The sequence below is a fragment of the Nerophis lumbriciformis genome, linkage group LG10 (assembly GCF_033978685.3).
Source record: "Nerophis lumbriciformis linkage group LG10, RoL_Nlum_v2.1, whole genome shotgun sequence".
NCBI lineage: Eukaryota > Metazoa > Chordata > Actinopteri > Syngnathiformes > Syngnathidae > Nerophis > Nerophis lumbriciformis.
In genome coordinates, this window is record NC_084557.2 from 32485692 (window position 1) to 32510242 (window position 24551).

At 38.0% G+C, this 24551-nt stretch overlaps 1 protein-coding gene across 1 annotated transcript in view; it reads left to right on the top strand.

Annotated features, from left to right (window-relative positions):
• The window catches only part of spon1b (spondin 1b), a 180403-nt gene that overhangs the window by 52795 nt on the left and 103057 nt on the right, over positions 1–24551 (top strand). Inside the window, exons 4-6 of the mRNA XM_061969800.2 lie at positions 10051–10124; positions 19487–19609; positions 22880–23028. Of these exons, the coding sequence (XP_061825784.2) occupies positions 10051–10124; positions 19487–19609; positions 22880–23028 (346 nt within the window). The remainder of the gene's footprint in view (positions 1–10050; positions 10125–19486; positions 19610–22879; positions 23029–24551) is intronic.

Sequence of the window (24551 nt, forward strand, 5' to 3'; positions counted from 1 at the left end):
TATTAAATAAATACTAATAAAAATATATTTTTTACAAACAGGAAGTTGCAGGAATGTACACATGATCCCCTGCTTACATCTCATTGTGCAACATGTGAATGTTTTAATGGGAACTAAATGCAATGTCTGAAAGGGGTACAAATTATTTCCAAAGCTGGACCTCCACCCAGACAAACAATACAAGTACGGTACACAGTTCATGAAAAACAATATTTTTTGTTATTGTCATTATAAGTGGGCCTAAACACTTATATTAGAAATGGAAATGACTGCTGTCATTTGATTATAATAATAAGAGAATGTTTTTCTGTCTATCTGTGTTGGCCCTGTGATGAGGTGGGGACTTGTCCAGGGTGTACCCTGCCTTCCGCCCGAATGCAGCTGAGATAGGCTCCAGCCACCCCGAAAGGGACAAGCGGTAGAAAATGGATGGATGGATGGAGATGTAAGTTGTTATTTAGTGAGGTTTGGGACAGGTGTGCTGCTGGTGTAGCCACAGTGTGCACGTCTAAAGTTGCTCACATGGACTCCACTCAATGCTCAGGGACTTTTTGCATTTGCTCACACATGAACAATTAGAGGGAACTTTGATTGACAGAGTGTGTACCTTCAGCGGTGAATGGTGGTGGTGGTGGAGGTGAAATGGCATCAGAGTCTCTGTCTCTCTTTACTAGCTTCGTCGAAGCATGTTGCTATGTAGCTTGTTTCAGCAGATTTGAATTGCTGTTTTGGGCAGTAGATGGCATCTTTGATCCAAAGCACAATTTACATTTAACTAAAATGTTATTTTCTTTGTGCTCGACAAAAGAAAAGTAGTGAAAATATCTCCATGTTAGCAAACTCGACTTCTGGCTCCGCCATGATCAGACACCCCCCCCCCCCTCGCTCCCCACACTCACACTCAGACACACCCACACAGAGCGCATGTCTCTCTCTCTTCTCCGGCTTGTGGCCTGTGACACAAGAAGAATCAGAACGATGACACAGCGCGCTCCGATAAAACACACTTTATACTACATAAAAAGTAACGTAAAATAACGCAGTAACGCATCATGTAGTAACGGTAACTGAGTTACTGAATATAAAAAAATAACGCGTTAGATTACTAGTTACCGCCGAAACTAACGGCGTTACAGTAACGCGTTACTTTGTAACGCGTTAGTCCCAACACTGGTCATAGCCTGTCACTACTGTCTTGTTTTTTTGTATTAATTCCCTAGGTTAGTGTTCAGTTCTATGCTTGTGATTTAGTTTCTGTTTCCAGGGCTCGGTGGTTACGTTTGGTTGCTAGGAGCCCTGATTGTTTGCACCCAATCCCCTAACCCCTAACCCTAACCCCAGTTTGGACACCCCTGGTCTAGATCGACAAACGTATCACATTTAGTGCTGTAAAATGATTGTAATTATACATTTTGATTTAATTTAATTTTTAATCAGATTGCTGTGGATTAATTTTAATGAATTAGTTATCATTACATTTCAGTTTTAATCTATATTAATCGTAAGACTCAAAAATGAAAATAATTGCATGCAATGTATGCATGCACTTAACATATTTTCTAAACACCTTCAACATCATGTTCATGTTGAACGTCATTAAGGCGGTCAGGAAAAAATGTGCCGTGGAAGCTTGCACAAGAGTATTCTCACATGAGTGCCGCTTAGTAGGAGTAATGACTAACGAGCTGTGATTAAATTTGGATTTCAGAAATGGGGGACAATTGGCTTGAGTAAAGGAGACATGGCTTGAAGGTTTAGATGCATATTTTGGATTATTGAGAATAACTGACATGTATTTACTTATTATTAAAGAAAATTAAAAAAATGAAATAAAAATAAAGGAAACAATTGCTGGATATCAGCTACATTTTCTTCTGATTTGTCTACATCATGATTGTGCACTCTAACAGCAAAACCACCAGAGAGTGAGTTGATTATTACTGCCATTAATAATATATCTGTGATAGGTGTGTCTATTAAAGGGAAATGCACTTTTTTTAATCGGTCCCAATGCTTAGATTGTGAAGAAGACAAACGTTTTTTGTTTTTTTTAGCTTTCTAACATATAAAAATCAACTCATTCTAGGTGGCTAGCAATGCAGCTAATGGGAGTAATCAATTCAACCTCGAAATCATTTTAATAATGCAAAAAAACCAACACATACTTCAATACCTAATTTACGTTCCGTAACCCGTGTAATAAACAAGCTGTAGCAAATTTTTTTTTTGGAAAAGCAAACACAGAAGAACTATTTTTCTAGCGTAGTAACACATCGCCATGCTACAGAGTTAGCCGTAAAAGCTAGCTACAGCTAGAGATAAGCTAGCTTCTACGTCAACACGAAACACGTTTCATTTTGTAATGCACAACACTGCGATAGTACACCAATCTGTATTGACTGAAATAAATAAACAATCATATTACAGTATCTATAACAGTGGTTCTTAACCTTGTTGGAGGTACCGAACCCCACCAGTTTCATATGCGCATTCACCTTCTTTAGTGAAAAATAAAATGTTTTTTTTTTCAAATTCAAGACAAAGTTATATGTTTTTGGTAACACTTTAGTATGGGGAACATATTTTAAGTAACAACGACTTAATTTAGAGTTATTTGAACACTAGGGGAACATATTCTAAGTAATAAAGACTTAATTTAGAGTCATTTGGTTAGGGTTAGGGTTAGAGGGTTAGGGTTATAATAAGGCCATGCCGAATAAGGCATTAATAAGTACTTAATAATTACTAGTTAAGAGCCAATATGTTACTAATTTGCATGTTAATAAGCAACTAATTAATGGTGAATATGTTCCCCATACTAAAGTGTTACCATGTTTTATTACTGGTGCATAAAATGAACCGTGCATGAACATCACCTTGTTCAAACAACAAAACCAACACAGTGCATGAACTCACAACAAATTACACACCTGCAAACCAGACAGCTGCTGCCGTATCCGTAATACGCCGATTGGGAGAAGTTTGTATTTACACGATGAGTTGGGTGTGTCTTGACCTCCGCCGAACCCCTGAGCCCGACTTACCGAACCCCTAGGGTTCGATCGAACCCAGGTTAAGAACCACTGATCTATAAAGTATTTACCCACATTTCACGTTATTTTTGTACACTGCTAGCCAGACAGTGTATGTACTGTAGTTGTACTAACACACATGGTGTGCTGCCTGTATCATAATTGATATTTAAGTGACTCAATCGATGGACAGTTATTTGTCTGGTCCAGCTGGCCAGGGACTTTTCCTGTTGATTTTTGGAAAGCAATCCATTTATGTCAAAATAGCTTGGTTCCAAGTTCCATATTCATATCGTCAAAAATCGCTTTCAGCCCTTTCTCCCGGCTTCCATCCGCTCCAGCGTCTCACTCTTCCTTTGCGCTCGCTTCTTTAAGCAGCAGTATATATAGCTTCAAAAGTAATAGGTTGTGAATCTTCATTTGTCGAAAAAAAAGTTGTCTTCCTTGTCTGTTACCAAGTCTGCCATGATTAGAAAACACACTCGTGTTTGATTCCGGAAGTAGAAACTCACATTTGTTGCCAGAGGTCGGATATGCGCTGCTGTGGAAACAGAAATCAATGCACGGAAGAAATCAGTCCCGGAAATGATTAAAATGATCAAAATAGGGTAAATATTGAACATATTACTTATTGTTATGAACTGTTCCTACCTTATATTCATATATATATATATATATATATATATATATATATATATATATATATATATATATATACAGTATACATATATATATATAGTACTTGCAGTATGTGTATAAAACGATGATGGAGGGTTTTGAAAGACACGTGTCTGTTCTTGTCTCTCATAATGATTGTGAACGATAGGAAAAATTCCCCAAAAAGTGCAGTTCCCCTTTAAAGTGACTAGATTCATGAAATATTATAAATAGTGCCGTGTCTTTTATTAAACGACAGCACTAAAAACACACTCGGACAGCGCAGGCATTCGACAGGCCCTACTTTCAAATAATAAACTAATAACAAAAATACATAAAATATAACTGATAATCTAATTGGGGAAATGAAAGAAAAGGAGTGAATTATTCTCTTGTCAGTCATCCACAGCCTTGGTCTGTATGAGTTGAGGCGGGGCCTTATCCTTATCCCATTTCGGAAATTTCTTGAAAGTTTTATGAACCTCCTAATATCCTAATAAACTAACCACAGGTTACGAACTAACCCAACGGCAACGATTACATAACATCATGGCAAATGTAACAATAACACAAGGATTTGTCGTTAATAATCTGTATATATATGTTTTAAGCCTTTTTTTAAGTTATGAATATTGAAGTGGGGCAACCATTTATTTTTCTCTAATGTGCCACTTCACTGTCACAGTTCAGTTATTTATACTGTAACAGTTTACCCTTTAGATAATTGATTGTGTCTTATACAGCATGTATCCCTGTAGGAACAAAATAAGCAACATAAAACCCTCATTTTGTTTATTTTCCCATATTGAACTCTACTTACTTTTTTATTTTTATAGTGAGGACTTCTTTAAAGGAGGTATATGTTATCCATCCATCCATCCATCTTCTTACGCTTATCCGATGTCGGGTCGCGGGGCAGCAGCCAAAGCAGGGAAGCCTAGACTTCCCTCTCCCCATCCACTTCGTTCAGCTCCTCCCGGGGGTTCCCGAGGCGTTCCCAGGCCAGCCGGGAGAGATAGTCTTCCCACCGTGTCCTGGGTCTTCCCCGTGGCCTCCTACCGGTCAAACGTGCCCGAAACACCTCCCTAGGTAGGCGTTCGGGTGGCATCCTGACCAGATGCCCGAACCACCTCATCTGGCTCCTCTCGATGTGGAGGAGCAGCGGCTTTACTTTGAGCTTTCCCCGGATGGCAGAGCTTCTCACCCTATCTCTAAGGGAGATCCCCGCCACCCGGCGGAGGAAACTCATTTTGTCCGCTTGTACCCGTGATCTTGTCCTTTCGGTCATGAACCAAAGCTCATGACCATAGGTGAGGATGGGAACGTAGATCGACCGGTAAATCGAGAGCTTTGCCTTCCGGCTCAGCTCCTTCTTCACCACAACGGATCGATACAGCGTCCGCATTACTGAAGACGCCGCACCGATCCGCCTGTCGATCTCACGATCCACTCTTCCCTCACTCGTGAACAAGACTTGAACTCCTCCACTTGGGGCAAGATCTCCTCCCCAACCCAGAGATGGCAATCCACCCTTTTCCGGGCGAGAACCATGGACTCTGACTTGGAGGTGCTGATTCCCATCCCAGTCGCTTCACACTCAGCTGCGAACCGATCCAGTGAGAGCTGAAGATCTTGGCCAGATGAAGCCATCAGGACCACATCATCTGCAAATAGTAGAGACCTAATCCTGCAGCCACCAAACCAGATCCCCTCAACGCCTTGACTGCGCCTAGAAATTCTGTTCATAAAGGTTATGAACAGAATCGGTGACAAAGGGCAGCCTTGGCGGGGTCCAACCTTCACTGGAAACGTGTCCGACTTACTGCCGGCAATGCGGACCAAGCTCTGACACTGATTATACAGGGAGCGAACTGCCTCAACAAGACAGTCCGTTACCCCATACTCTCTGAGCACTCCCCACAGAACTTTCCCGGGGTACACGGTCGAATGCCTTCTCCAAGTCCACAAAGCACATGTAGACTGGTTGGGCAAACTCCCATGCACCCTCAAGGACCCTGCCGAGAGTATAGAGCTGGTCCACAGTTCCACGACCAGGACGAAAACCACACTGTTCCTCCTGAATCCGAGGTTCGACTATCTGGCGTAGCCTCCTCTCCAGTACACCTGAATAGACCTTACCAGGAAGGCTGACGAGGTATATGGTATGAGTTTGGTAAATCAGAGCTCTTATCTCCTCCTTCAATGTGGACTTAGTGTTGAGGTTTGACCTTGTAGTGCAAGTCATAAGACATGTTGTGAAAATGGTAAATATATTTTGATTTGTTACAACAGACATGTCTTTAGATATATGATTAATCGAAGCTTAAACAGTTTGAGGCAGTAGAATAACTGGAAAGAACAAAATGATTCAGTCCAGTAAAGAAGTTAGTCACAGCTTGAAGATATCTCGGATGCTTGAACAAGCTTTGTGTGGCTTGCAGTGAGTTGCTTAGATGACAGCTTCAACATGCTTTGAAACTTGAAAACACAAACATTTCACAGATCGAGTAAATTCCACATCTGTGACCCTCATCCAAACGCAATCTTAAAAGTTAGCCTTTTACTGGCTTCCAATAAAGACCTATTACATTTATCCGAGGACCAAGCTGTAACTCACGAAGATGAATATTTACACAGGGGACAAGAAGGAAACACAGACAGTGTTTGTAACTGAGTCAGACAGCTCAAAGACATCTGTTGGACTATAGTTAATTGCTACAATAAATGATTACACACTCTTTGACCATTACCATCACCAAATCTTTTGTGAAATTATCAATTACAGTGTATAAATGGTTTGTATAATGTATCTGACTTCTTTTTCAATTGCATGCCAAAGCAGTCAGTGCTTTGCACCATTTGCTCTGTTAGATTTATACAAGCAATATAACTAATAACGTCGATGTAATGTCTCCGGTTCCCCCCTTGTGTCCGGTAAATGTGTTTTTGCTCACTTTCATATCCCAGTTTTATGTGTCTCTACTTGGTCAAGTGTTGGCACCCTGAAATATTGTTTCTACCATCCTGACCAAACAAAATACAGTTTGTCCTTGCGTTAAGATCGAGTTCCGTTCCTGAACCCTTCCTGCTTAAGTGTAAGTCGGAACTTTTAGTGATTAAATTAACACCTGTGTCACTCTAAATGTAAAAAAAACACATGGAGGACATGTTAATACAGCACAAACAAAGGTACAATACTAAAATTACATGGACTATTTATACTGTGGTTGTCTTGCACACTGGACAGGAGGGAGGAACGTGCTTATTGGGAAGATGAAGTCACAATAATGATTATCACTGTTCATTTCATAGTTTGGTATGTTTGAATATACTATCTTTATCCTTCAAAATGGTTGTGGCATGTGAACGGCTTGGACTAAACATGCAATGTCGATTTCTCCTCCAATGTCTAATTTCAATTCACTTTTTTTTTTTTTATGAGCTACCGCCAGAAGATTTTGCTTCACGCTAAGGAAACATAATGAAGTCCAAAAATCCAACTAATAAGCAACGTTATCTCTCATTAGTGTATCTGGAGATGTAGCTGACTCATTCAAGGCTAGACTTGGGTACCTTTCATCGATACAGTACCAATTCCCAGTACTTAGGAATAGAGAACGATACTCAATTGTCCCAAATTTAAGTACTTTAAGAAATGGTAATTATTTAATACTAAAATCCCACTTTTTAATGTAACATTTGAAAATGAGCCGATTATGATAATGGTGCTGTCCAGTTGTTATAGCTTGTTATTAGGGATGTCCGATAATATCGGCCGATAAATGCGTTAAAATGTAATATCGGAAATTATCGGTATCGTTTTTTTTATTATCAGTATCGTTTTTTTTTTTTGTTTTTTTTTTTTTTATTTGTTTGTTTATTTTCATTAAATCAATATAAAAAACACCAACATAGTGCACCAACCCAAAAAACCTCCCTCCCCCATTTACACTCATTCACACTCATTCACACAAAAGGGTTGTTTCTTTCTGTTATTAATATTCTGGTTCCTACATTATATATCAATATAGATCAATACAGTCTGCAAGGGATACAGTCCGTAAGCACACATGATTGTGCGTGCTGCTGGTCCACTAATAGTACTAACCTTTAACAGTTAATTTTACTAATTTTCATTAATTACTAGTTTCTATGTAACTGTTTTTATATTGTTTTACTTTATTTTTTATACAATAATTTTTTTTAAATTTATTTATCTTATTTTATTTTATTTTTTAAAAAGTACCTTATCTTCACCATACCTGGTTGTCCAAATTAGGCATAATAATGTGTTAATTCCACGACTGTATATATCGGTTGATATCGGTATCGGTAATTAAAGAGTTGGACAATATCGGAATATCGGATATCGGCAAAAAGCCATTATCGGACATCCCTACTTGTTATATTGTTATGTTGTTATCATGTTGTAGACTTTGCATGTAATTGCAATTCCAAGACATTAAATGGCAGTAGTACATAGGCAACAATGTATTACAAAGCCAGGATGTAGTCTGCCATTAAGCTGAATGTCTGTCTAGTCTTACAGTATGTTGCACACTACAATGTGTTTATAATCTAAATATTGTACTTATTACTTGCTGTTCGATTGTAACGCGCATCTTAGTTGTAGTTTTCAACACGAAATTTGGAGGAGTGGAAATCACCATGTATTATCACTAATGCTAATCAGTAGCATGTATATTGCAAAGCGAATGTAAATTAACATCAAGCTAGCGTATTTTAGAAAAGTGGAGCCTTACTTTACGTCTGGGCGTTTTCTATCAGGCATACTTGCATTGGCATTGGAAAGTGTAACATTAACTAAAGACAGTTTGGCTGAGTCTGATCTGAGTGCTGCTTGAATGATTATTTACTCATCAAGTGTTTGAGCCTGTGTTTAGTCTGCAACCGGACGTGACGTCACAAACAACTCAAATATCGAAATATGGCAGTGTTTGATTTTACGTGACTCTATACCCAGTAGCACCAAATTCAGTACTCATCCGTACTCAAAGCACACATTGTTTAATTTGTTTCCTCCTTGATAGGTGAAGTGTAAACTCACAAAAACGTGGCTGAGAAGAAGGCATAGCCAGAATATGTTTTACTGTGGATGCCACACACAATTTTTACCGCATCCTCCTGGAAAATGGTACAGAACAATAAAAACACCAGAACAAAGAACAGATTATTGTAAGGGCTGTGAAAACCAACTGTCCCCAGCACACACACACACGCACACACACACACACACATACACACACACACACACACACACACACACACACACACACACACACACACACACACACACAAAATATGTTTTATAATCCAAAATAAAGCATTAAGAACCAAAATTTATATCTACTCCCATGATGATTGTATATTGTAAACTTCTGACTGCAACTGTAAATAGCTCTAGAATAAAATCACATCTCTAAATGTGTCATGAACCCTCATAATAGGTGGACTTCCTGCATTTTAGTTCGATTTCCTTCCCAGCGCTCTTGTTTTTGTCCTCGCTTCCTGTTTTGGCATATCTGCTGTTCTTAACGCTGGTCTCCTCATCTGTTCCTGGTTGGCAATTAGGAGGGTTTATTACAATACGCGGTTCGTTGTTTGTGTTTGTGGTTGTTTTGTGCTTTGTTCTGCTAGTTCTAGTAAGTTATTCGTTTGTATATGTTTGTTGTATTATTACCACGTTTTGACTCACCTGTGGTCCACTGTCTTCTCCACGCAATTGCTACCTGTTCATGCACCATTTAATTCATCTTTACTTGCATTTCTCTGCATTCTGGGATCACGCCACAAGCCATCATACACACTTCTAACATTTCACCACTATGCTATTACTTTGTGAAGCTGATTATCATTACATTTTTGCAACGAGTTGTATAAATATAATATATGGCAGTTCACCTAAGTGCCTTTCTAATTTTTGCTAATACCAGATTTCTCCAATGTAGATAGTCAAAGACTGTGCAAACACTGCTTTACTTAACGATTGTCATAAAACACATACCATTACCATTCAGTGTATTTTTAGAATAAGTCAAACAAACAAAACAAAAAAACGCGGTTTCAAGCCTTGGGAAAGACCTGCCTTTCCTCTCCCCCATGATTACTCTGTTAAATTTGTATTGCTTCAATGTGATTATGTATTGCAATTTAATGAATACTCAGCGAACCCTCAAGGAACCCATTACCTTTCCTGTCCACAGAAGATTACACGAATTGGATTTTGAGGGGAGAACAAAACGACAGCATTGGGAAACCAAATATTTGGTCTCACTGATAGCTTCTTTCTCAAAATATAATATGTTCGACACTTTCTATGTGCAGTTCTTTCTGTCTACAGGGCGAGCATCGTCCAGAAGAAAATTATCTATTTCCAGGAGGAGGGCTCCCTTACCATCCGGCTTTGTGAGAAAGGTAATGGCAGCTGCTTATCATGTTCCTTACTCACTGCTCATTTTAGGGCCTGATTTACTTAAGATTTGCATGTACTAAAACACTTGTAAACCTGATAAAAAAAAAAAAAAAATCAATTTTCAAATGAATAGCGATTCTTTTTTTTTCATTGATTCTTAAACGATTTAAAAAATAAATAAAATTAAAAACGTTTTTATTTTTGAAATATGTCCTGTGCAGCCACTCAGGCAAATCATATTATTATTAAATGTTTTGGGTAAGATTTTATTAAACAAAGCCAGTTTTCTTTTAAGTAATAAATACATTTAGCACAGCTGTTTATCTATTTTATGGAGGAATATAGTTAATCATAGAACTGGCACCCGATGTTATTGAAAAATATTGATTTTGAATCAAGAATTGTTTTGAATCGAGAATCGAACCGTTACCCCAAGAATCGAATCAAATCATGGCCCAACGATTCACAGCCCTTTTGATAGCACATGCAAAGCTGTTCCGCTAAACTTGTGCAAAGTGGATTGCGTCTGTTTAGTGAGTAGACTAAGGCGTGCCACCAATTTTGCGTATCTGTTTTCATTAATATGCAAAATAAATGCTGATCATCAGAACGCCCGCAATACTGGGAGGAGAAGATGCAAATATACTTATTTAGCACGCGCCATGTAATTTATCAGACTTGTCACTGTATGGCGGGCACTATTTTGCGTTTTATTTAACACATGTCTAAAGGATGCGCATACTGACAGTTCCACACACGGCTGCAGGATCAGTGCTCAGAATCTTCCAGCCTACATTATAGTCAGAAATAAAAAATATTACACATATTGTCTATTCAGCAACATCATTCTATAATTGTATAGCTGCTAAAGAACTTAAAGGGCTGATTAAAACAAATCAAATTGATTCATTTTTTAATGTTGTTTTTCTCAAATAGAATATATATTATTAAAATATGTTTTGTATTACAAAACTTCTTTAAGTATGTATTTTTTGCATCTTGAAGAGTAAGTGCAGCCTCTCACTAATGACCAAAAAAAGTGGTTTCATTGTATGCACTGTAGGATTGCTTCTAAAAGCCCATTAAAAGTAGCACGTCTCCTGCATGTTGGAAAACAGCAAAACGCCGCAGGTAGGAAGGCGCATGATAACTTGAATGTGCAGTAAATGAGAGTGTTTCGGTGGTGATGCCCCGTAAAGTACACACTAAATTCTGATTTAAAGGCCTACTGAAATGCGATTTTCTTATTTAAACGGGGATAGCAGGTCCATTCTATGTGTCATACTTGATCATTTCGCGATATTGCCATATTTTTGCTGAAAGGATTTAGTAGAGAACATCGACGATAAAGTTCGCAACTTTTGGTCGCTGATAAAAAAGCCTTGCCTGTCCCGAAAGTAGCAGACGAGTAGCGTGACATCACAGGTTGTGGAGCTCCTCACATCTGCACATTGTTTAAAATCATGGCCACCAGCAGCGAGAGCGATTCAGACCGAGAAAGCGACGATTTCCCCATTAATTTGAGCGAGGATGAAAGATTTGTGGATGAGGAAAGTGAGAGTGAAGGACTAGAGGGCAGTGGGAGCGATTCAGATAGGGAAGATGCTGTGAGAGGCGGGTGGGACCTGATATTCAGCTGGGAATGACTAAAACAGTAAATAAACAGAAGACATATATATACTCTATTAGCCACAACACAACCAGGCTTATATTTAATATGCCACAAATTAATCCCGCATAACAAACACCTCCCCCCTCCCGTCCATATAACCTACCAATACAACTCAAACACTTGCACAACACACTCAATCCCACAGCCCAAAGTACCGTTCACCTCCCCAAAGTTCATACAGCACATATATTTCACCAAAGTCCCCAAAGTTACGTACGTGACATGCACATAGCGGCACGCACGTACGGGCAAGCGATCAAATGTTTGGAAGCCGCAGCTGCATGCGTACTCACGGTACCGTGTCTGTGCATCCAACTCAAAGTCCTCCTGGTAAGAGTCTCTGTTGTCCCAGTTCTCCACAGGCCAATGATAAAGCTTGACTGTCATCTTTCGGGAATGTAAACAATGAAACACCGGCTGTGTTATCCGGCACACCAGTCATGGAGTGCATTCTACGGCGGGGGTGCCTTATCCGGCACAACACCTGCCGCAATACACCGCTTCCCACCTACAGCTTTCTTCTTTGCCGTCTCCATTGTTCATTGAACAAATTGCAAAAGATTCACCAACACAGATGTCCAGAATACTGTGGAATTTTGTGATGAAAACAGACGACTTAATAGCTGGCCACCATGCTGTCCCAAAATGTCCTCTACAATCCGTGACGTCACGCGCAGGCGTCATCATACCGAGACGTTTTCAGCAGGATATTTCGCACAAAATTTAAAATTGCACTTTAGTAAGCTAACGGCCGCATTGGCATGTGTTGCAATGTTAAGATTTCATCATTGATATATAAACTATCAGACTGCGTGGTCGGTAGTAGTGGGTTTCAGTAGGCCTTTAAATAAGGCGGTCTGCACCACTTTACAATTGCCCATGCATTGTTAGTAAATCACAACGCGCCCACAAATAGTGCAGGCTATTTCATAGATTGTGTTTATATCTTAGTAAATCAGACCCTTATTATCATTGATCAGTCAACATGGGTGTGGGCTTTACTCCGTATCTCATCTTTCCCATCTGTATCACAGCAGCTTCCTGTATTTAATGCCATATCTAAAAATGAAGCGAACAGAATCAGAGGGGAAGCTGGGAGGACAACATGATCTCCTGGGAGTCTGTGTGGAAATATGCTTTTGCATTTTACCACAGAGCTTGAGGAACAAATCAATGTCAGACTTGCAACAATCCTGCCTGCTCAGTGAACAGTCTTGTAAGAGAGAGATGATTGGACTGTCTTTTCTCTGACGAAAATGCTGATTTGAACTCTGAAAACTGGAGCCAGAGAATATATAGTTCATAGTATTTTGAGACAATCTCAGAACAATTTGAAGTTATTTTCCCATTCAGTATGTCATTTTATGGGCTATTATGCAGGCAAGTTACTTCCCCCATTTTAATTCGCTGACAAGTTTTGTGCTTTAAAAGTTTGACACATCATGCAAGTTTTAGAAGTTACTCATCATGCACGAACTTGGGTGTCAAGAGATGATTTTTTTTCAGTGTAATTTGGTGATTCATAAATTACAATAAGCCTCATCCTATCTATGTAAAACACTGGTCAAGGACAGTAATGAATATGTATGACACTTCCTCAAGGCTAAAAGTATTTTACATAATATTTTATACAAAGGATGCACTTGTACATGCATTTGTGTCAAAGCTAGCACAACGGTTGTTTTGTGGAATTTGTGTCAGGAATATGTAAATACTGTAATTCCTTACGTTAATTATATACTGTATATTGGGTACAAACTAAAGGGGCATCGTTCGAATGCCACTGCAGACAAATATTGCAACTAGTTGTTGGCTGCTAAGTTGCCCATGTGCAAGGCACTGACTTAGGTACACACTCTCTCACTTTGATATCTATTCTTGCGTGCCTGCAGGTGAGTGGACCGGTGTAACTGTACTGTATTGTAGGGATACGTATTGTTTACATTTTAACTGATTCTAATACCAAATCAGGACTTTTGAAACGGTTCCGGTGCTTAAACCATGTCCGAACTGATCTTAGCATCTCAAGATCGATAGCAATAATCTAAATAACAGAAGACATGACTAATGCAACAGATTGTAACCAGTGTGCAGCTGCAGTGTTTATGGATTTAGCAAAAGCATTTGACACAATTACCGTGTTTTTCGGACTATAAGTCGCAGTTTTTTCCATAGTTTGGCCAGGGGTGCGACTTATACTCAGGAGCGACTTATGTGTGAAATTATTAACACATTACCGTAAAATATTAAATAATATTATTTAGCTCATTCACATAAGAGACTAGACGTATAAGATTTCATGGGATTTAGCGATTAGGAGTGACAGATTGTTTGGTAAACGTATAGCATGTTCTATATGTTATAGTTATTTGAATGACTCTTACCATAATATGTTACGTTAACATACCAGGCACGTTCTCAGTTGGTTATTTATGCCTCATAAAACATACACTTATTCAGCCTGTTGTTCACTATCCTTTATTTATTTTAAATTGCCTTTCAAATGTCTATTCTTGGTGTTGGGTTTTATCAAATAAATTCCCCCAAAAATGCGACTTATACTCCAGTGCGACTTATATATGTTTTTTTCCTTCTTTATTATGCATTTTCGGCCGGTGCGATTTATACTCCGGAGCGACTTATACTCCGGAGCGACTTATACTCCGAAAAATACGGTAATCTTATTGTCTTAATATACTAATTAGAAGGGTATGGCATCAGAGGGTTGGTTTTGAACTGGGTAAGAAGATATTTAAGCAATACGTGAAGCTAGACAAACACAGCGCTATATATACTGTATCTTGCTGCGTGCCCTGGGGATCAATACTGGGACCAAAATTGTTCAATCATTATTTCAACATTTGTAAAGTTACAAATGACTTACCTGTGCTATGCATTTATCTAACTCAGGGGTCCCCAAACTTTTTGACTCGGGGGGCCGCATTGGGTTAAAAAAATGTGGCCGGGGGCCAGGCTGTGTATATATATATATATATATATATATATATATATATATATATTCTGAGCGCGATGGTGTCACGTTGTCGATGAGAAATGCATTTTTAGACAATATGATTTGCCTGAGCGGCTAGGAGACACCGAGATTAGAAAGGACAGTTAAAAAAAATAAATAATAAAAAAACAAAAACAAAAAAAAAGTTTTATTTATTTATTTATTTTTTTATCTTGGGACTGCCCATGCACGGACACGTCGGATCCGGCCCGTGGGCCGTAGTTTGGGGACCCCTGATCTAACTAATGTGTATATAATAATGCTATATGCGTTGAATGCCTACGTCTTCACATGAATATTTTAACTTAATAAATAATACTCTTTCATTATGGACATTGGCTGTATTCAACTTGCCAAAGTTTAATTTTTTTAAACAAAAAAACATAAGAACGCCACCGGCTAGATTTTGTTTCCATTAGTGGTTTAACAGAACAAATATGTTTTAAATGTCTATTTTTGGTGTTGCGTGGCTCAGTTGGTAGAGTGTCCGGGCTAGCAACTTGAGGGTTCCAGGTTGACTTCTGCCATCGTAGTCACTGTTGTTGTGTCCTTGGGCAAACATTTTACCCACCTGCTCCCAGTGTCACCCACACTGGTTTGAATGTAGCTTTAAGATGTAGATAATGGGTTTCGATCTGTAAAGCGCTTTGAGTCTCTAGAGAAAAAGCACTATATAAATATAATTCACTTCAGTGTTTTTCACAGTTACTAATTATGTTGAACACACATACAGGCCGGCAGCATGTGCCCATACACAATAGGAGTCCCTAGACTGGGGGTCAGCAACCCGCTGCTCTTTAGGATTGCCCTAGTGCAGGGGTCGGCAACCCGCGGCTCCAGAGCCGCATGCGGCTCTTTAGCGCCGCCCTAGTGGCTCTCTGAAGCTTTTTCAAAAATGTATGAAAAATGGAAAAAGATGATGGGAAAAAATATATTTTTTGTTTTAATATGGTTTCTGTAGGAGGACAAACATGATGACACAAACCTCCGTAATTGTTAGAAATCACACTGTTTATATTAAACATGCTTCACTGATTCGAGTATTTGGCGGGCGCCGTTTTGTCCTACTAATTTTGGCGGTCCTTGAACTCACCGTAGTTTGTTTACATCAGGGGTGCTCAAACTTTTTCTGCAGGCGAGCTACTTTTCAATTGATCAAGTCGTGGGGATCTACCTCATTCATATATATAATTTATATTTACTTATTTATGAAATATATGTTTTTGTTAACAAGTTAAAGGTGTTTAATGATAATACAAGCATGTTTAACACATATAGTTAATATTGTTAAAAAATTAAAGGTGTTTAACGAAAATGCATGTATGTTTAATACATATAGTTAATATTGTTAACAAGTTAAAGGTGTTTAATGATAATACAAGCATGTTTAACACATATAGTTAATATTGGTAATAAGTTAAAGGTGTTTAAAGATAATGCAAGCATGTTTAACCAATATAGTTAATATTGTTAACAAGTTAAAGATGTTTAATGATAATGCAAGCATGTTTAACACATATAGTTAATATTGTTAATAAATTAATGGTGTTTAATGATAATACAAGAATGTTTAACACATATAGTTAATATTGTTAACAAGTTAAAGGTGTTTAAAGATAATACAAGCATGTTTAACACTTATAGTTAATATTGGTAATAAGTTAAAGGTGTTTAAAGATACTACAAGCATGTTTAGCACATATATTTAATATTGTTAACAAGTTAAAGGTGTTTAAAGATAATACAAGCATGTTTAACACATATAGTTAATATTGTTAACAAGTTAAAGGTGTTTAATGATAATACAAGCATGTTTAACACATATAGTTAATATTGTTAATAAGTTAAAAGTGTTTAAAGATAATACAAGCATGTTTAACACATATATTCTTGTCTTCATGAAAGAAAGGAATCTATAAGTTGGTGTATTACCTGATTCTGATGACTTGCATTGATTGGAATCAGACAGTAGTGATGATAACGTCCGCATTTTCGAATGGAGGAGAAAAAAAGTCCTCCTTTCTGTCCAATACCACATGAAAGTGGTTGGTTTTTGGCATCTTATTTATCCAGCTTCCGTACTCCTTTGTATACACTTTACAAGAAATACATTGTCTCCAAACTCCGTAGCTTGCTAGCTTGTGCACGCCAGCTTTCTGAGACTCTTATTTTGGTAGCGCAGGCAGGATGAAGCAGAGCTTTTATTGTGCAACTGTGCAGTCGGTCTTTGGAGTTTTGACGACAGGTACGGCGCCAGAGTCTGTTGAAATAAAGTGTTTCTCGCCTTCCTGTCGGTAATTTTAATGAGCTGGCAGCAGCCAGCGTCATCTCAGAAGACCCTCGGGTGCCGTGAATGTCAATCAAGTGACGAAAGTGACGTCATATTGAAGATTTACGATCGCTCATTTTTAGGACTATTTTTTTAAAGCCTGGCTGGTGATCGACTGACACACCCACCACGATCGACCGGTAGCTCGCGATCGACTTTCTAAGACGTGTTTTATGCCACTTCTTTTTCTGTCTCATTTTGTCCACCAAACTTTTAACGTTGTGCGTGAAGGCACAAAGGTGAGTTTTGTTGATGTTATTGACTTGTGTGGAGTGCTAATCAGGCATATTTGGTCACTGCATGACTGCAAGCTAATCAATGCTAACGTGCTATTTAGGCTAGCTTTATGTACATATTGCATCATTATGCCTCGTTTGTAGGTATATTTGAGCTCATTTAGTTTCCTTTAAGTCCTCTTAATTCAATTTATATCTCATGACACACTATCTGTATGTAATATGTTTTTTAATTTTTTGCGGCTCCAGACAGATATGTTTTTGTATTTTTGGTCCAATATGGCTCTTTCAACATTTTGGGTTGCCGACCCCTGCCCTAGTGGCACTCTGGAGCTTTTTCAAAAATGGAAAAAGATGGAGGGAAAAATATATTTGTTGTTTTAATAATGTTTTTGTAGGAGGACGAACATGACACACACCTTCCTAATTGTTAGAAAGCCCCCTGTTTATTTTGTTTGTGTGTATGCTTCACTGATGACAGTATTTGGCCAGCGCCGTTTTGTCCTACTAATTTTGGCAGTCCTTTAACTCACCGTGTACAACTTTCTCCGTCGCTGCCACAGAAAGACGTGTTTTATGCCACTCTTTCTTTGTCTCATTTTGTCCACCAAACGTTTTATCCTGTGCGTGAATGCACAAAGGTGAGCTTAGTTGATGTTATTGACTTATTGGAGTGTTAATAATCCATGCGAACATGTTATTTAGGCTAGCTGTGTGTACATATTGCATCATTATGCCTCGTTTGTGGGTATATTTGAGTTCATTTAATTCCCTTTACTTATGTCCTCTGTGTATTTAATATATATTTGCATGTCTCATGACACATTATCTGTATGTAATATTGGCTCCATTTCTGATTGTGGGCCATGTTGTTCCAGACCACAGCAAACGTTACCCAGCTTTCAAAGATTGTAATAAATCCATTAGAAAAAGACAGCCTGTCCTTTCCTTTAACTTGAACACACACATCTATACCTTTGGCAGTTTTAAGCCCGTAATTTCCAGGAGTTATCTAACCCTCTGAGACACTTACTTAATGTGTTGCCTTCATTATAACACTTACATAAGGCTTTTAACTTTTTGCGGCTCCAGAAATATTAGTTTTTTGTATTTTTGGTCCAATATGGCTCTTTCAACATGTTGGGTTGCCGACTCCTGCCCTAGACAAGCAACTAACAACTTGCAGTCATGTTGCTGTTCCGATACATTAAATGATAGCTAATGTTAGCTAGCGTAATTGTGATCTTTGGCTATTGCTTGTGTGTTACGTACTGTACAGGCGTAGTTTACATCATTGTGTACTAGTAGCCGCAAGAGGTCAATAATGCTCAAAACACTAAGTAGCCCCCCTTTAAAAAAAGTACCAATGATTGTCACACACACAGTAGGTGTGGTGAGATTATCCTCTGCATTTGACCCATCACCCTCACCCCCTGGGAGGTGAGGGGAGCGGTAAGCAGCAGCGGTGGCCACGCTCGGGAATCATTTTTTGTGATTTAACCCCCAATTCCAACCCTTAGGCATCCACATTAAGGTTACAAACAGTCCTTTTAAAACAGGTTTACTTGCAGTTAGTGTCCATGTTTTCATTATTTATTTTTTATACGCATAAACTATGTAGCACCGCTCAATGGGAGTGCACAGCTTGTGAGAATGTCTTCCTAGCGTGCATAGCGGTTTGCTGTAAATAGCTGTTTGTAATTACATGTAGGGTGTGTTGTTGTTTTCATCAACATGTAATAGTAGTAGTCATACTGTGTGTGTTAATGTGTATTTACTTGCTTGTTACATGCTATTATTCTTTCTGTGTTGCACCATGACTGTAGTTAGTGCTTACTGACCTTCCTCCTGCACTACGTGTCAAGCTTGGCTATTTCTTGCCCTATCAAAGATCATTTTCCTTACATGTTGCAGGTTATATATATTTTATTATTGAATGTATCAAATGTGATGAATATTTAATGGAAATGGAAACAAGCCTTTTGGCTTTTTGTGCCATCGGTTTGCCTTTTTAAAGCATTACATGGATTCAATTCTTTAAGATGTCAATAAACTTCTCAATCAATCAATCAAACAAATTAATAAGTATAATTATATTCTCTCTTTTTGTGCAGAGCGTGTGTTTGGTGAGGCAACACCCGACCCTGCCTTGGTGTGCTGTGCTTGTGGGACAGCCAAGTACAGACTCACCTTCTATGGCAACTGGTCAGAGAAAGTCCATCCCAAAGACTATCCCAGTGAGTTAAACCACACGCATGCATTCCTACATATACTGTACATTAAGTGCACCTGTGACATGTGGCAATGTTTATACCTGGTGAGGCCTTGACATGTTTTTTAACTTTAACTTGTGCTATATTCAATATATTCATTAGGAGGTTAACAAGTAGTTAATTTTAGGTAAAATTGTTGTTTTCAAATTATTCTTAAGCATTTATTTCTTAATTATGTTTTCATACATTACTTCTAAATTATCTTAATTTAGTGTCAATTAAAAAATAAAACCTATTTTATTATTTACAAATATTATTACTTATTAATACTTATTTTATGTTGTCATTGTTTATTTATTTTCAAAATGACACGTGTTGTAGCTTGCAAGTAGAATATCCATTCTAATGGTCATATCATGTAAAATGTGCGTGTTATTACTGACTTAATACATTTATAGTTAAATCCATTTGGACAATGATAAAGAGAAAAAGAGTTTAGTTTATAATTTTGCCGTCATACATAGTTAATTTGAAATAAAACAATCAAAACGTAAGTGAAGTATCCAATCTAATGTAATCACAGTGCAAATGGATAATAAATATAAATATACCGTACTGTGAAAGACAACAAGAAGCAAATTATCTCGAAAAAACTCCAGATTTCCAACTCATTGACTGCAAATTTTACACACCTTTCTTTATTTATATTAAATATTGAACATGGTTCCTATATGGAAAAGTTGTAAGAGAAGTAAAAGTCCCTATTTTAATTAAAAACTCCACACTTTATATACAATATAATGTACAGTATATACTCTATATATGCATGTATATCTATCTATCCATCTATCTATCTATCTATCTATCTATCTCTCTCTCTCTCTCTCTCTCTCTCTCTCTCTCTCTCTCTCTCTCTCTCTCTCTATATATATATATATATATATATATATATATATATAGGTATATCTAAAATAGGTATACCTATGTAGCTCTCGTTCTCTCTTTATATATATAGAGAGAGACATATATATATATATATATATATAGATATATCTATCCATATATGTAAGTTTATATATATATATATATATATATATATATATATATATATCTACTGTATATGTAAGTGTGTATACATATATCTATATGTATGTGTGTATGTATAACTGTATATATACATATGTACATATACATTTATATGTGTGTATATATATACATATATACATATATATATATATATGTGTTTCTATCTCAAAAGCCACATAACACGGAGGTAATGGCTCAAAAATCTTTTTTTTCTTCCAAAAAACACAACAACATTACCGCAAGCTTAAATGTCAACTCGCACACGCGCTAAAGTCTCAATAACATTAACAACCATTTTGCTACAATAAAAAACTAAAAAAGAAAATCAGTTTACTTTGTGTCTGTGAATATTTATTGGATTGTCGAACACGCTGGGGGTTTCGAAGTGATAAACAATCAGTAGCTTCACAAATACAAAATAGCAGTGTGAGGCGATTCTTCATCGGCCTGGGTCCCGGTTGTGCCTTCTGTTGCATCTTTTTCGATTTCATCCCAATTTAAGACTTGCTGCGGAACAAAGCCCCCTTTGCTGATCAATGCCGTAAGCTAACTAGCTAAAAAGCTATTTCCGTGTTTGTCTAGTAGGGGTGTGGGAAAAAATCGATTCGAATTTGAATCGCGATTCTCACATTGTGTGATTCAGAATCGATTCTCATTTTTAAAAAAATATTATTTTTTTTTTTTGTATTATTATTTTAAATGTTTTTTGTTTTTTTTTATTAATCAATCCATTAGACATTTATAAATAAAAAAAAAAGAACAATAGTGTCACAGTGGCTTACACTTGCATCGCATCTCATAAGCTTGACAACACACTGTGTCCAATATTTTCACAAAGATAAAATAAGTCATATTTTTGGTTCATTTAATAGTTAAAACAAATTTACATTATTGCAATCAGTTGATAAAACATTGTCCTTTACAATTATAAAAGCTTTTTACAAAAATCTACGACTCTGCTTGCATGTCAGCAGACTGGGGTAGATCCTGTTGAAATCCTATGTATTGGCGACTTGTCCAGGGTGTACCCCGCCTTCCGCCCGATTGTAGCTGAGATAGGCTCCAGCGCCCCCCGCGACCCCAAAGGGAATAAGCGGTAGAAAATGGATGGATGAATGAATAGAGAATCCTTTTGAATCGGGAAAAAATCGTTTTTGAATCGAGAATCGTGTTGAATTGAAAAAAATATATAGATTTCTAATCGAATCGTGATCCCCAAGAATCAATATTGAATCGGATCGTGGGACACCCAAAGATTCACAGCCCTATTGTCGAGTAAGATTATACAGCAAGACTCAGAGTTGGGACACATTTAAAGCATTTCTGATCACACAAAGAGAGCTCCAAGACAGGCAAACACAGCTCTGACTTGCGCAAGATACGACAATTGTGGAAATAAACTCGTCAGAAGTGCTGGTAGTCATCGAAGCTCTTCGAAATGGCCGTACCTGTTTGTACAGAAAGTGATTTCATCAAAATGGCAGCCCCCAATGGGTTCAAGCAGTATGCAAAATGAATGAATGAAGCGTTTGTACGCCGAGACATTGTTCACACACAGAGGCATATTTGGCGCGATGTAAACGTTTGTAAACTGAAAAGGTTGCAAAAAAAGGCGTTCGTAAATCGACGTTCCATTTTACTTAATATTTATATTCATTCCTCTATGTGTAATTATTCCTTTACCTAATTTGTAACAATGTCAACACAGTGCAATTTATTGTATTCTTTAGTTGTTCCATTCCATTGCTGTTGTCATATACCATCGCTTTTGTATTATTAGTATTGTGTGTATTTTTTCCTCTTTTTCAGTGCCCTTGAGAGTGTTTTAGTTATCATTTTCTTTTGTAATTGGGTTACTGTGTGTTTCTCTTGTGGATCATAAAGTTTGTCCAAGTCTTAGTTTTACCATTATGTCAACTATACATCATTCCTGAATGATAAATGCCATATTTTAGTGAAACGTCTTTATTAAGTCTGAATATCTAAACTTCAATTGCATCTTAATTGTTTTAATTTAAAGCCTTTTGTGAAGGCGATATACACAGTCACTGTCCAAATACTTTTGGGGCCTAATTTTTAGTTCTTAATAAAAAAATGAAATTAGTGAATATGAATGTTCAATCTCAGAGCTATAAAGTAGACTGGTGTCCTAAAAGTAAAAAAAAGTCAATTTCAGGGAAACATAAACATTTGTTTTCTGTTCTACAGGACGGGCCAACCATTGGTCAGCACTGATTGGTGCATCCCACTCCAGAGATTATGTGCTGTGGGAGTATGGTGGCTATGCCAGCGAGGGGGTCCGTCAGGTAGCTGAGTTTGGCTCCCCCATCAAAATGGAAGAAGAGATTCGACAAAAGGTAGAGTTCATCTTATGGACCATATGACAATTCTTTTTTCAACTTCATTCAACCTCCAAGTGGACTTTACTCGAGCGCTCAATAGATTTTGTTTCAAAAGGTGAACCATATTGAAAAAAATAATCACAAAAACGCAAGTGCCACTCGAACTGCAACCCTTAAAAGTGTTTTCAACAGAGAGCAATTGCAGAGACAGAGCACTGGGAGATGATGTTGCATACGCCACACAAAATCAAAGCAATGCCATATTGGCATGAGTGAATTTGTTTCTCCGTGTATTTCTTGGTTGTTCAAACTATGGCAGACAAATGAGCATTTTACTGCATTCTCAAAGACCACGAAAGACGACACAAGTGGATTTAACATAAAACATGGTAAAAGCAGACAAAAAAACTGAGCAGACAATTACGTTTGTGTAGCGAACAAACTTACAGGCACAGAATAAAACCCTTTCTCCTCTACAATGTAGTGTATTTCATTGTCTGTCATAATGGTTCTGAAGAATAGCTGATCGACTAAAGATTATAGAACGATGGAAAGTTAAAGGCCTACTGAAATGCGATTTTCTTATTTAAACGGGGATAGCAGGTCCATTCTATGTCATACTTGATCATTTCGCGATATTGTCATATTTTTGCTGAAAGGATTTAGTAGAGAACATCGACGATAAAGTTCGCTACTTTTGGTCGCTGATAAAAAAGCCTTGCATGTACCAGAAGTAGCAGACGATATGCGAGTGACAACTCAGGTTGTGGAGCTCCTCACATCCGCACATTGTTTACAATCATGGCCACCAGTAGCGAGAGCGATTCGGACCGAGAAAGCGGCGATTTCCCCATCAATTTGAGCGAGGATGAAAGATTTGTGGATGAGGAAAGTGAGAGTGAAGGACTAGAGGGCAGTGGGAGCGATTCAGATAGGGAAGATGCTGTGAGAGGCGGGTGAGACCTGATATTCAGCTGGGAATGACTAAAACAGTAAATAAACACAAGACATATATATACTCTATTAGCCACAACACAACCAGGCTTATATTTAATATGCCACAAATGAATCCCGCATAACAAACACCTCCCCCCTCCCGTCCATATAACCCGCCAATACAACTCAAACACCTGCACAACACACTCAATCCCACAGCCCAAAGTACCGTTCACCTCCCCAAAGTTCATACAGCACATATATTTCCCCAAAGTCCCCAAAGTTACGTACGTGACATGCACATAGCGGCACGCACGTACGGGCAAGCGATCAAATGTTTGGAAGCCGCAGCTGCATGCGTACTCACGGTACCGTGTCTGCGTATCCAACTCAAAGTCCTCCTGGTAAGAGTCTCTGTTGTCCCAGTTCTCCACAGGCCAATGGTAAAGCTTGACTGTCATCTTCCAGGAATGTAAACAATGAAACACCGGCCGTGTTTGTGTTGCTGCAGTCGGCTGCAATACACCGCTTCCCACCTACAGCTTTCTTCTTTGCTGTCTCCATTGTTCATTGAACAAATTGCAAAAGATTCACCAACACAG